The following is a 14,839-nucleotide window of genomic DNA, read 5'->3' on the forward strand; positions in this document are numbered from 1 at the left end:
AATACCCATTAAGTGTTAGTTCTTTTCTTACAGCCTCGCTTTCTTAAAGCTAACACTTTGCCTTCCACTATGTGAATATAAAAGAAGCATAAGGCAATTCCTACCTTGATTTTATTTTCCTCCACTTTAGTCCTGCCCTTAAATATTTACTGATTATTTCATATATATGTTTCTTCTGAACAATTTTATAAGTATTTGAAGGCTAAGAGACCAGATCTTTATATTTTTATATATTTCTCACTGCACTCATGGATTACTTTGCTAGTGGAAAAAGAGCACTGGATTGATGGTCCTGACTATATCGCTGTCTTTGGTAACTATGTTGGATATCTTTTGTTTGTCCCTCCAGATCCACTCTTCACTTTGTTCAGTAAACTGAATCTAGCAACATAAAAGCAATTACACACAACGACCAAGTAGGATTTATACCAGGAATGCAATGCTGGTTTAACATCCAAAAATCAAACACCATAATAATATAAGAAACTACAAAAATCATACTATCTTCTCAACACAGGAAAATTATTTGACATCTCACATCCTTTCATAATAAAAACACCCAACAAACTTGAGATAGAGGGAACTTCCTCAACCTGATAAAGAGTATCTACACACAAAATAAACACAAAGCTAACATCATATACTTAAAATCAGAAATAAGACAAGATGTCCACTTTCACCATTCCTATTCAACATTGTACTGAAGGTTCTAGAGAGAGCTATTAGGCAAGAGAAAGAAATAAAAAATATCCAGATTGGACAGGAAGGGGTAAAACACGTTTCTATTTTTAGGTGACATGATCTTGTATGTAGAAAATTCTAAGGAATACAAACACAAAAAGTTAAATGAGTTAAGCAAGGTTATAGGGTATAATATCAATATACAAAAATTGCTATACACTAGCAATTAACAATCTTAAAATGCAGTTAAGAAAATTTCAGAGCTCCTGGGTGGCTCAGTTAAGTGTCCAACTCCTGGTTTCAGTTTGGGTCATGATCTCCTAGTTTATAAGTTCGAACCCTGCATTGGGCTCTGTGCTGACCACCTGGAGCCTGCCTAGGATTCTCTCTCTCCCTTTTTCTCTGCTTCTCCCCCACTTGTGTTGTCACTGTCAGTAAATGAATTAATAAATAAAACAATTTCATTTATAATAACATCAAAAAAGAAAATGCTTAGGATTAAATGTAACCAAAGAATTGTTAGACTGCACATTAAAAACTACAAAGCATTGTTGAAAGAAATTTAAACAGACCTAACATAAATAAAAGACCTCCCATATTTATAAATTGGAAGACAATATTGTTAAGATAGCAATACTCTTCAAATTTAATGCAATCCCTTTCAAAATCCCAACTGTTTTTCGCAAAAATTGACAAGTGTATCTTAAAATTATTTATTTTAATGTTTTATTTATTTTTGAGAGAAAGTGTGAGCAGGAGAGTGGCAGAGAGAAAGGGAGACAGAATCTGGAGAGGGACAGAGAGACAGGGAGACACAGAATCTGAAGCGGGCTCCAGGGTCCGAGCTGGCAGCACAGAGCCTGATGCGGGGCTTGACCTCATCAACTGCCAATTCATTTCCTGGGCCAAAGCTGGACGCTTAACCGACAGCCACCCAGGTGCCCTGCTCAGAGTTAAATTTGCATCCCCCCTGCAGCAAGTGGACAAGATCATACTGAATGAATTTTGTTTCATCTTTTTCCATCCTTTTTTCTTCATCTCATTTTATCTTGTTATAACAAGTTTATGTATTCTTGAAGCCACTTCAAATCCTTTTTACAATAAGACAATAAGTAAGAGACATTGTTTTATAATTGTCCTGAACTGGACTGGAACTAATCTAAAAGTTTATTTCTAGTGGACATCATTGGTTTCCTACCCAAAATTCATCACTTCTTTCTTTTGTCAACTCTAATTTTGTCTCAGAAATCACTCCTTCTCTATACAGCCCCGTGCTTTATGGAAGGTGACCTCATCAACTGCTTCAGGGATGAGCCTGATTAAGGGTAACCTTATTCTTCTTGTCAAGAGTTTATTCAGGAATTTGGGTCATTAGAATAAGTCGGTCTTGCGAGTTGCACTATTTCTGGGTTTTTGGTTATCTGAACCAATATATATTTCCATTCAAGCCATTTTAAGATGAGTATACCTTTTATAAGGGCCCTAATATAATTAGAGAATGCATCATTTCCCTTCCCGCAGTTGCTATCAAAGTTTTATGGCACTTTCTAAATCTCCTTACAGCATGACAGTTGCAAGACAAATCCTAGTTGTAGAAAAGCAATCTTCCTGGTAAATCACTTGGCTTGACTGAGTTCAAAGGCTTCCAAAGTTCCTTACAGGAACCAAGTAGAGTTCAACTGAATTCAGACATCTATCTTAGAGAATGCACTTTTATACCTTGAAGAAGTCAGTTATAATTTCTGTGAAGATAGGGCATTTATAAAGTCTTTCTATTTGGAAATCTTTCAATCCACTCCCAAGGGTCCGCTCACAAGATGCCAAAGAGTTGGCCCTTCCTTTCTTATAGAATAAAGAGATCTCCTGCTCTGTAAGTGCTGCTTCCACAGTAAAAGAATCTAAAATTGAAATTATATGTTTTTCCTTTAAATAAAATACGAGTCTCTTCAAATCCTTTTTGCAAAAACCACTTGGTAGCCCCTCTCAAATATGTCCCCGAACAGTAAGTAAAAAAGCCAAGTGCTAATAAAAGCACTGTCCCCAAATTTCTACATGTATGGGTGGACATATGTAAACACACAGAGAAATGTGTGTTTTATAGTCTTGGCAGTAGGCTTAAAGATACTTGTCCAGCAAATGTTATTGGGCCCACTAATTTGGCCCTCTTCATGTTCTCAATTCACAGAACTGGCAATAATAATAGTCCAACCATAAATTATAAGAATGCATTTGATACTATGAATTTAAACAACTTCATAGTAAAAAGGCCAACATATATCAAGGCAGTACTTTATTTTACCATGATAAGAATAAATTCAGCTTTGTCTCAACAGTTTCTTTTGGTGATGTTTTCGGAGAAGCAGTGTTCTACAGAATTCAACATCTTGTATGTATTTTCACTTATTTCTTTCAGTCTTCCAGTTCTGAAAGCAACCGCTATGAACAACTTCTCGTGTATGCTTCCAGAAATTTTAATAATTTACTTGCATTTAATTGCTGGTAAACTATATGCTTTTCTATGTGATAATTACTACTTATATTGCTCCCATGTTATTTTTTTTGTCAGATGTATTTCCTGTTTGGTTGCTTTCATACTAATATTGGTTTTATAAAATTCTCTTGAAAATTAAAGAAAAGTGATGTGAGCATTTCTCTGTGTTCTGATACCACTTTTTGTTTGTTTGTTTTCAGGGCTCAAAAGAGTATTTTTCCTTCCACTATATATCTTGTTTCTGGCCCATTTTCTTCTGTTGTTTTATGACCTATCAAGAATATACTTTATGGGATGATATGAAATAAAGACCTAAATTAATTACTTATGCTGCTATCCAAAAAACATTATACAATTCATCTTATTCTCTCTAGTTTGTCAAAAGTTAAAGATTATTCTTGGAGTTTACTAGAAACATTATTCTATACCACCAGCAACTTTTACTATTTTTTAAAGTATATATTTTTTAAAAAACTATATGAAACTTTTTAGTGGTTGACTCTTTTTGGGAGAAACTTTAAGTCTAATTCAATGAGTTCATTAATTATTTAAATCTATTTTTTGCAATTTGTTAATTCTTTCAGAAGAGTTTCACTACACTTCAGTTTTAATAATTAAAAGGAATATAGGTTTATAATAAAAATATTTTTAAATCAATGTTAATCATCTGTGCATCCTATTTGGTCTCTGATTATTCTAAAAAGATGTTTCATTTTACCAGTACAAAAATGTACAGACTATCTTTGTTGGGATAAATGGGTAGAGATTATCTTATTACTTTGTAATTATAGTTTTTAGTTTTTGCTATAGGAGTATAAACTACTAGGCCAAATTTTAAAATATGAAGGGGAAAACAATCTTTTTACTGTTACCACTTAAATCTCAATATCCATATTAAGATATTACACCAGAAAGAAAACCTTTCTTAAGTTTATCTGTAATCATTAACTAAAAGTATACAACTCTTTGGTTATCTTGAACATTGAACTTTAGTAGATTTTTCAGTTACTTAATGTAACCATTTAATAATCAACATTTGCTTACTAAGTAGAAATGATACAGCATATTCTTTGCCAAGTCATTCTGGTCAAACATCTTCTCCAACTGAGTTATCTCTATGCAATGAATTTAGTATACAAACACTGAGATTTTTGGAGACCATTAGGAAGCGATTTGGGAGAGATCATTTCACATAAGACCAGCAGAGGTAAGGCCAGAATCCAGGTCTCCTGACTCCTTCACATCTTGCAAGATGTCTTTTTTAGTAGAGTCTTTGTGGGTTTTTTTTTTTTCATGTTTATTTATTTTGAGAGAAAGGGAAAGAGAGGAAGGGGTACAAAGAGAGGGAAGGACAGTGAAAAAAAAGAAGGGCAGTGAGAGAGGGAGAGAGAGAATCCTAAGCAGGCTTCATACCTTCAGCACAGAGCCCAGTGAGATCATGACCTGAGCTGAAATTAAGAGTCAGATGTTCAACTGACTGAGCCACCCAGGTGCCCCTGTAGTACAGCCTTTTAAGTATCAATGATAACACTAAAGGAGAGAGTTCACAGAACACCTCTTCTGATAGAATAGGAACATTCCTGCAAACTTGCATGTATTTGACATATTCAGATCACATCTTCAGGGCACTAGGACAGCTTGATTTAAAGAAATCCTACAGTGTATCCTCAGGTAAAGGGAATCATCACAGTATTTTTGTCTTTTATGTAAATTGCATATACATTAAATCATAGAATCTTGGGAATCTTCTAGTCAGAACTTCTCCCCAGAGCACATATCTTTTCTCCAGTGTTCCCTACCTCATAAAAGGGTAGCAGGATATCTGATGTTCCTACTATACAGATATGAAACATTATTCTTCATAAATTGTGGGATGTAGAATTAGTTTCTTAACCCTTCTGAACTTCAGTTGGTGAAACTAATAAAAAATACCTACCTCGGAAGATTATTAGAAGGACTAAAGGAGACAAAACTGTTAGTGTCTAACATAGAAATGTATTCGTTATTTAAGAAACCTATGTGAGGGTGGCATACAATAGAGATCCATCAAGCATGAGTTATCTCAATGCCTGTAAGTCATTGATACAAATATTCAAGATGCTGGAATGCCTGCGGACCCCTCTGGCATGCCAGGAAATATCGTCCTTGGGTTACATACTCCTGTTCGTGTTTGAACTGCACCTTTTGTGATTGTCCCATGGCTCTTAGATGCTCTGTTGTTTTTCAGATTCATTTCTCATTGCTTTCCAGTTGTAGCATTCTTTATAGAGATCTCCTAAAGCTCAGGGAGTCTTTCCTGTGCTATGTCCAATCTACTAATCAGCCCATTAAAGGCCATCCCTCTTTCCATTACAGTGTTGTTTTATCTATAGCATTTTGATTCTTTCTTAGAATTTCGATCTCTTTACTTACATTGCCCATCTGTTCTTGCATGTTGTCTATTTCATCCTGTAGTGCCTTTAGCATATTAATCATAGTGGTTTTAAGTTCCTAGTCTGATCATTCCAACCTCCATGCCATATCTGAGTCTGGTTCTGATATTTGCTCTGTCTCTCCATACTGTGTTTTTTTACTTTGAATATGCCTTGTGATTTTTTTCTTAGTAGCTGGATTTGATGTATTTATTGGGTAAAAGGAACTGCTGAAATTGCCCTTTAGTAATATGGTGGGGGTATTGGAAGAGAAGAAGTATTCTGTGGTCCTATGATCAGGTCTCTATCTTTAAGTGAGCTGGTACCTCTGGACTGTGAACTTCACAAATGCCTCTCAGATCCCTCCCTTAGGTGAAACAAGAAGACTAGAGTGGATTTGGGCATTTCTCTCCTCGCAGGTTGGTTAGGCTCTGAGAAAACCCTAACAGGTTAAGTAAGTTCTGGTTAAATAGTTTCTTCTGAGAGCAGATCTTGTTAAGAACAGAATACTCTGGTATATTTCAAATGGCTATTTTTCTTCTCTGTCTGCCAGAAGCAGGAAGAGATTTTTCTCCAGTATTCACTGTGAGAACCTCCTCAAGCTCCTGAAGGTAAAACTCAAGAGTCCCCCTGGATTTTCTTTTTTAAATCTCTTCTCTCAGACTTGACTGAGACTTCAGTCAGACTTCAAGCAGAAACTGAGCCATCCAGTGCAGATTTGTGAACAGGGTCCAGAAGTAAATGAACGCCTTCCTGGAGGAATTCACAGAACTGCTTTCTGTTGACTCGATTAAAATTTTTGATAAAAACGAGCTGGCGTTGCTAATGTGCTGCCTCAGAAGTGTGGTCACGAATGATTGAGAGACAACATTCTATTTACAGCAGTGGCTAACGTTCAAACCATCCTGTCATTCAGTGGTTCTAAGAGGCTGTGCAGCTGAAGGGGGCTAAGAAGTGTGTCCAGATACTACAGTTTGTCACGGGAACATCTCAAGTACCTGTCTATGAATTCGCCTCATTTTTTGGTCCCAGGGTTTCTCAGCTGTTTACAATAGAGCGATAGTGGAGTTCTGAAAAACTGCCCAGAGTTCACACCTGCTTTAATTGCCTTGACTTTCCTCCATATGAAACCTTTGAAGATTTATGAGAGAAACTTCCCAAGGCTGTGAGAAATGTGCAAGGATTTGAAGAGGTGGATTAAGTACCTCCTGGCTCAGGGTGGTTGTTTATAGGGTAAGTCTTGCTTGCATTTTTGTGTTTGCCACTTTGCAGTGACAATGGCAGGATAACAGTTTCACAACAGTTTCACAATGTGACTCCTAGAACAGGTTCCCCCATGCATTTGCTCAAGTGCAGAGGTGGGAAGTCAGCCCTAGGTCCATTCCTGCATTTTCTACACTAAATTGTCAACTGGATGATGTATACAGTAGTTAGATTTTCAGAAGGACTTCGTCTATGTTGTGCTTTTGTAGGCAAAGCCCTTAATGAATAGTTTACTTACTTAAAAAAGAAAAACTCTCAAAATAAGATAAAAACAGAGAGGGAGACAAACCATAAGAGACTTAGATACAGAGAACAAACCGAGGGTTGCTGGCGTGGGGGGATAAGCTACATGGGTGCTGGGCATTAAGGAAGACACTTGTTGGGATGAGCACTGGGTGTTATAGGTAAGTGGTGAATCACTAAATTCTATTCCTAAAATCGTTATTACCCTCTATGTTAACTAACTGGATTTAAATTTAAAAACAAACCAAAAGAAAAAGGAAAACTCTCAGTGACTCTGTGACTCTCAGACACTAAGACTCTATCAGTCGGTCAATTACAGTTCAGGATTCCCCACCCTGGTAAATTGTGATTCTCTGCATTTGCCTGTCTTTTCAACTTGGGCAACAGCAGTTTGCCCCATGACCTCACGTCTCTTCCTGAACTAAGAAGAATTGTTGATTTTTCAATTTGTCCAGCTCTTTACCTGCCAGACCCAGCCATTTCTTTTTTCATTTAATAATACATCATATGTTTACTCTGTCCATGTCAGTAAATATCCTAAAATCTAAGCATTTTATTGGTGAATATTTAGATCCTCCACCCTCTTTTTTTGGCTACTCAAAATGTTTTAAGCACAAGTGAGTATAAATTCTGCTTGTTTTTAAACGATTATAATTTTAATCAGTCACTTTTTATTCCTCTTATTTGCAACAGACACCGCAAGGAGTTTACATTTTATATGTAGAAAGCAATTTGACTCACACCCTACCTCTCATTAGGTTCTCTCTTCAGTCTGAATGAAAATTTCCAAGCATAGCCAATTTGCTTTCACAACTACTCACTAGACATATGCAGTCAATATCCATCTGCTAGAAATATGGAGGGTTACCGTCATTGTCAAGGACTCACTCAGACTTGTAGTTGGATGTCTGTATGCTAGTTTTTTCATACTTGAGAGAGATTGTCATTAGACTTGTCAACAAAGGCAAAAGCCAGGATTTTACAAAAAAGAGAGACAGGAAGGGAGGAAAACAAATACACAGTGTGGGGAGAGTGAGAGTTTACTCCTGACTAAACTAATTAGTTGGAGGGCATCAAAGAGACAGATATGGGAAGTCTAGTGTTGAGCAGGTCAGCTAAGTCATCTGGTGCTGGGAAATAGGAGGGACTGTCCCTGCCTGACTTCTGTTCTCAGAACGCTGGGAACATGGAACTTGAGGAAGTCCCCAGAGGATGTGCAGAATAGAGCCTTCCTGGTCACCAGCCAAGTACGTTGGGAACCACGACGCCAGACACATACCCAGGCATAGCTGCAGGCTGTTCCTATTCTGTCCTTTCCTTATCCACACCGGTTGTTCTGATTAAACATTTATTGTGCTCTCCAAGCCTGCAAGGAGGGTAGAAAATAACATGCAGTTTCTAATAAAGACTGCCATTAGCCATCAGCTTTTGGTAATGTCTGCCGTGGTGTCGCCCATCGTCCCCGCAGGACCCCTCCTCACGCAGGAGAACCCAACAATCTGGAACACAATTGCAGGTATTTATGACTTTTCTGAAAAGCCCTTAAAGTTTGGAGCATGTGTCACAAGTAGTCTATTGTCTGCCAGTGTGCTCTTAGCATTATCACTTCGGGTAAGCCAGGTTTGTGCTATTTCTCTCAGAATTTCTCATTTCCCCTCTTTGGTCAAACTAGCTCCCAAAGGAATGGATTCAACCATGAGGATTTCATTTTACTTTTGAGACAATATTTTCAGATGGATGTTGATGGGATAATGGACATACAACACTTAATCATTCTGATATTTAACAGTGGAAACACAAGTCTGAGGACAATCACAAATCCATAAGGAACGAAAGGTGGCTAGCTGACTCAGTAGAGCATGTGACTGTTGATCTTGGAGTTGTGAGTTCAACCCCCACACTGAGTGTAGAGATTACTCACATAAATAAATAAGAAAAAACACTTTTTAAGTCTAAAACCCCAAAAAACAAATCCATTAGAAACACTTGGAACCATGTTTTTTATCCAGGTTTTGTTTATGCATTTACACATTTATGGGGTAAGTATGGCGATACCATCTAATTACATAAGAATAGTTTAGTATGTGCATATTGAGGAACTAGAAAACGTTGTTTATAGTAAACATAGCAAAGTTCTGTCCAAATATATTTGGACACCCCAAGGCCTAAGTCATTTTAACACTAACAGGCACATGTAGGAGGCGGATGCAAGACCCTGCCAGAGCACATGGCCAGGTACGGCCTGCCGGCCTCTAGTGCTCCCGCCCCCGGCCAGATACCGCGATGAGTGAGCGACCAATGCGAGGCCATGGAATGGGTCAGCCCTGCCTCTGCCAGCCTATCATGAGCTGCCGCGCAGCCTGGGTGGCAGGTATATATGGGGGAGCAAGCAGCGGGGAGGGGGAAGGAAGAAGGAAGAAAAGAACCAATAAAAGTCTCTGCAACGAATCCCGAATCCCGGTGTCGTCAGTTCTTCAAACTGCGGGCAGTTTGAGCGGCTCCGGCAGGCACATAGAAAAGTTTGGAGGTGTATCCTATGGTTATCTTCTCCTAAGAACAGAACTGAATGATTGTCCTATTAAAAGTTACACATCTTTCAGATGCTAATAATTCACAACATACCTGCTAGTGCTAGTGGTAAGTATTATTATCATTTGTGAGTTTAAGGTAACCAAATGTATAGTTAACCTTAGGCCAGACACTAACGTCTACATCAAATATATATGGATGGGAGCACCTGGGTGGCTCAGTCAGTTAAACATCTGACTTGGGCTCAGGTCATGATCTCACAGTACCCTGATTTCAGTACCATGATCTCATGGTTCATGGGTTTGAGCCCCTAGTCGGGTTCTCTGCTGACAGCACAGCTTCAGATTCTGTGTCTCCCTCTCTCTCTCTCTGCCCCTCCCCTGCCCCACTCACACTCTGTCCCTCTCTCTCAAAAATTAAATAAACATTATAAAATTAATACATATATGTGTATGTATGTATATATTAAAGTATAAATACTCTCTTGTTAATTACTCTCTGTAGATAGTCTGTATATACTCACAGAACAAAGAAGTGTTTTTTTGTGTTAGTGACCAAAATGGTTCACATGATCCCCCAAATAATGGCATCTGCACTTTAATATGTTGGCAAGCATGTGTGACTGCTATATACACTTAGAAATGGTTGGATGGTAAATTTTCCATCAAGTGTTTTTTACCACAATACAAAAAATTGCTTTAAAATATTATTACATACAAGCAAAAGGGAAAATCACCCACAATTCTAATGGCTAACGTTAATATTTTGTTGCATAAATTATATTTATATAGAGGTTCGCACTGGGTATACTCTTTTATAACCTGAATTTTTCAAATAAAATTTATACTATTTTTAACGTTTTAATTTAAAATCCAGAAGAGTAGGACATTTCTCGTTCCTATAAATTCTAAGGCCTTAAAACAGAACTAAAACGGCATGTTTAAGGATATTTGCCCCTCCGTGGGTGCTTGTCTTCTTAGGTCACATGTCTTCAGGAGAGGGAAAGGCTCCTTCGCTCCTCGATTGTCTGCCAGCTCTGCTGACATTTCTCTTTTTTTAAAAAAATTTTAATGTTCATTTTTTATTTCTATTTGAGAGAGAGAGCATGCATAAGGGAGGGGCAGAGAGATGGAGACAGAGTCTGCAGCAGTCTCTAGGCTCTGGGCTCTCAGCACAGAGCCCGAGGTGGGACTCAGACTCACAGACTATGAGATCATGACCTGAGCCCACATCAGACGCTCAACCAACTGAGCCATCCAGGTGCCCTCTGCTGACGTTTTCAGTGGTTCCTTTTAGATAAGACCATACCTCCAGAGGCTTCTGGTACTTCGAGAGATGATGAGTCTACCTGCCTCTGGGGCCCCTCGGTCACATGTCTAGCCACTGAGATAATGCAAATAAACATCTGAGCAAGTTAATGACTAAGCTGTTAAGATGAAAGGTCAGGAAACATGCTTTTATCTGGAATGTTGGAATGGGTGGTAACACGTCCTGACTTGCTACTTGAGCCCACCTTCTCTGAGGAAAAGACTAAATAAGAAACTAGAATCACAAAAGAGCCTTCATTCCAGAAGTGCTCCAGGAATCATGCTGGAGAAGTTCTGCAACTCTACGTTTTGGGTGAGAAATAATACTTATCTTTACTGTTGACTCTTCTCAAACTCAGAACAAATAGATGAGCATCAAGTGGCCACCGACAAGTTAAATGTACAGGTGGTCTAAAGCTTAGGGTTTAGTTTGGTTTTGTTCTAGGTTTCTGTTTTGTTTGTTTGTTTTTTAAAGGAAAGATAAGTCATAAAATTTCCAGAGGATATTCTATGTGAAAGAAGTAATATATTCTTTAACATATGTTTATTGAGTCCTAGACTATTTTTTTTGGAAAAAATCTTTTAATGTTTACTTTTGAGTCAGAGAGAGAGAGAGAATGAGCATGAGGGGGGAAGGGCAGAGAGAGAGGGAGACACAGAAGTGAAGCAGGCTCCAGGCTATGAGCTGTCAGCACAAAGCCCAATGCGGGGCTCAAACTCAGAAATTGTGAGATCATGACCTGAGCCGAAGTTGGATACTTAACTGAGTGAGCTACCCAGGCACCCCTCCTAGATTCTTTTCTCAAACTAGTTAGCTGCAAAGTTGTCTTCTCTGAAGAGAAAATGGGAAAAGGCTTCCAGTCTCAACAATGTTAGGAGGGAAAGTTGTGGAGTTTGTGGGGTGAGAGGAAAAAGAGAAAACCCATGGCCGAGTATTGTCAAGGCATGCTGATGGTGAAATGATACAATATGTTGTGGAGGACCTGGCAGTGAGGAGTGTGGAGTGGAAGTTGAGGCCAGGGATGCAGATTTGGGCATCATGAGTGCCAAGACAATTTGTGAACCCTAAGCAGAGAATTTCAAGGCAGACAGGCGTGCAACAGCACCAAATGGCTTAGTGGAATAGAAAATGAGAAGGAACTTAGGATTTAATGATTCTGTGAAAGTGTGGTCTGCAAATGTCTAGCATAGCATCAGAATCACATGGAGAAAAAGTAGTTTAAATATCTTAGGTTATTCTTCTGAATTCTAAAGTTAGATAACTTGACGGAGAGATAAGAAGAATGGGAATGACACAGCAGAGCAGGTGGTTAGCATTCCCATCTTAGAACCTGGGCCCCAAGGGCCTCAAGGCTAGGACCTCTATCCCTCAGGCAGGCGGGGCTTAATAGGCCCCAGGACCTTAGCAGGCCATCTTTTTTTTGTTGTTGTTTATTTGTTTGTGGGGGGGGGAGAGAGAGAGAGAGAGAGAGTGCGCGCGTGTGCACGCGCACGCGCACACACACACACACACACACGAGGGTGATGCGCAGAGAGAGAGAAAGAGGATCCAAAGTGGGCTCCACGCCGACAGTGGTGAGCTCAATGACAGGCTTGAACCCACGAACTGTGAGATCATGACCTGAGCCCAAGTTGGATGCTCAACCAACTGCGCCACCCAGGCGCCCCTCAGCAAGGCATTTTAGACAATCTGAGAATATCTGATGGATCCTCTTGGTCACCCTCAATGTTTCTCTTAAAGAGTCTGTGCAAACAACTATACAAAAACAATTTGAAAATATTTATAAGGAGAGAAAGATCTCCCCTTACAAGACAGAAATAAAAAATCCCACCCTCACTTCCCAAGACACTTCTATCTACTGAAGAAAGGAAAGGCTACAAACCTGCTGGGATTGAGCCTCCCATCCAATAGTGCCATCAGCTCCTGTGCCCATGGCCCCCTCAGGTTCCAATCACTATAAGGTTCCCTGGCTCAAAGGAGGCCAAATGTCTTAGTGTGATTAAAGCATCCTGCTGGCTGCATGTTGGAACATCTGTCAGGGAGCTTAATCGGTGCTAAAAACTAGAATAAGAACAAGTGTCTATATCCCTGGGAACTATTTGAATTGAAGAACAGTCCATTCCTCTTCTTCTCACAACCTGGCAAATGCAGTAGTGAAGTTTCCTTAGAAGAGGTGGTGGAGAAATTCACTTAGAATCATAGAAAGACTTTTTAAGGTTGGATTGTCCAGGAAAGTCACTGTCATTAAATGTTGAAGTTGTATCAATGGAGATAAATAGGAAAAATGCAGCTAGTTAGAGGGCCAGGCCAGATATGGTTACAGAACTGAGTTAAAATGGGTGGGAGTGAGGGTGTTCTCACATGGTTTCTTGTCTTCAAAACATGAGCATATTCAACAGTCCTTCCTATTTGGTCCCCTAGAATTCTTCATTCCTGGATACCCCAGAAGTGGACCTGCCACTTTGTTTTGAGCAAACTGTTCTGGTGTGGATTCCCTTGGGTTTTCTTTGGCTCCTGGCCCCTTGGCAGCTTCTTCATGTATACAGATCCAAGATCAAGAGATCATCTCTAACCAGACTCTATCTTGCTAAGCAGGTATGGGAACTCCACTATTTTCAAACTACTTACTTGGTGCACAATAGAAACATTTTGTTGGTGGTTAAAGTGTTTTCTTTCCTATTTTCAGCCAGCTTTCCTGAGACAGGTGCTCAACTGGCCCCTTGCCATATTTCTTAGTTAAGGTGACTTTAATTTTTGCATAACAGTAGTGATTCTTAAATATTATTGGTATCAGACTCTTTAAACACCAGTGATGAGTAATCGATCAAATAGTTATTTTTAATATTTGAGAAACAAATACTGGATGACCTGTCTTGAAGCTGTTATAATAAATCAGGAGACTGCAATTCAGTTGGCGCCTACAACGAGGTAGAAATAAAACGTGTCCTCTGCACAACTGAGGCAATCCAGCCATCACTCATCTCCCATAACTTGGGTCTGAAGTAAGGCTTCCATTTTCCCAAAGTCTTCCATGAGTCTGGACAGTCACTGACAGTAGAGTGCTCACCGGCACATACCCGAGTAGGGAACTATGGAAGCAACAGGAGCTGTGGGAGAGAGCCCAGCAAGAACTAGGGGAGAAGCCCGTCAGCCAATGGCACTGATTAATGCAGAAAGGGTCTTGTGGGAACCGTGACATTCAATTGACATTGCAAAGCCACCTCCTAGGGTGTTATGTCAGAGAGAGACAAATATCATATGACTTCACTCATATGTGGAATTTAAGATACAAACCAGGTGAACATAGGAGAAGGGAAACAAAAATAACATAAAAACAGGGAGGGGGACAAAACATAAGAGACTCCTAAATACAGAGAACTCTCTGAGGGGTGCTGGAGGGGTTATGGATGAGGGAATGGGCTAAATGGGTGAGAGGCATTAAGGAATCTACTCCTGAAATCATTGTTGCACTATGTGCTAACGAATGAGTAAATCAGTATCCTGTCCTAATTATAGTTATTAATCTTAAAAAACAGCTTTATTTGAAATGTAATTCACAAACCGTACAATTCACCTATTTAAATGCAACTTTTTAAGCATATTGATATGTGTAACCATCACCACAATCAATTTTAGAACAGAAAGAACCCCCGTATCTCCCCATCCTCCTTAGCCCTAAGCAACCACTAACCATTTGCTGTCTCTGTAGGTTCCCTATTTTAGACATTTCATATAAATGGAATCTTAAAATAATATGTGGTCTTCTATGATGACTTCTTTCACTTACCACAAGTTTTCCACAGTTCACCCATATTGTAGCATGTATAAGTGCATTGTCCCTTTTTATGACTGAATAATATTCCATTATATGGGTGTATCACATTTTGTCTAGCTTTTATAAATACAAATCTCT

At 39.1% G+C, this 14,839-nt stretch overlaps 2 protein-coding genes across 2 annotated transcripts in view; both read left to right on the top strand.

Moving 5' to 3' along the window:
• The window catches only part of CUTC (cutC copper transporter), a 35,107-nt gene extending 28,712 nt beyond the window's left edge, over window positions 1-6,395 (top strand). The window contains exon 9 of the mRNA XM_029932362.1: window positions 6,137-6,395. Coding sequence (XP_029788222.1) covers window positions 6,137-6,251 — 115 coding nt within the window. The 3' untranslated portion in view covers window positions 6,252-6,395. The remainder of the gene's footprint in view (window positions 1-6,136) is intronic.
• A 2,128-nt stretch (window positions 6,396-8,523) lies between these two features.
• The window catches only part of ABCC2 (ATP binding cassette subfamily C member 2), a 69,844-nt gene continuing 63,528 nt past the window's right edge, over window positions 8,524-14,839 (top strand). Inside the window, exons 1-3 of the mRNA XM_029920244.1 lie at window positions 8,524-8,605; window positions 9,704-9,726; window positions 13,348-13,521. Of these exons, the coding sequence (XP_029776104.1) occupies window positions 8,524-8,605; window positions 9,704-9,726; window positions 13,348-13,521 (279 nt within the window). The remainder of the gene's footprint in view (window positions 8,606-9,703; window positions 9,727-13,347; window positions 13,522-14,839) is intronic.

The sequence above is a fragment of the Suricata suricatta genome, chromosome 2, assembly GCF_006229205.1.
Source record: "Suricata suricatta isolate VVHF042 chromosome 2, meerkat_22Aug2017_6uvM2_HiC, whole genome shotgun sequence".
NCBI classification, from domain to species: Eukaryota; Metazoa; Chordata; class Mammalia; order Carnivora; family Herpestidae; genus Suricata; species Suricata suricatta.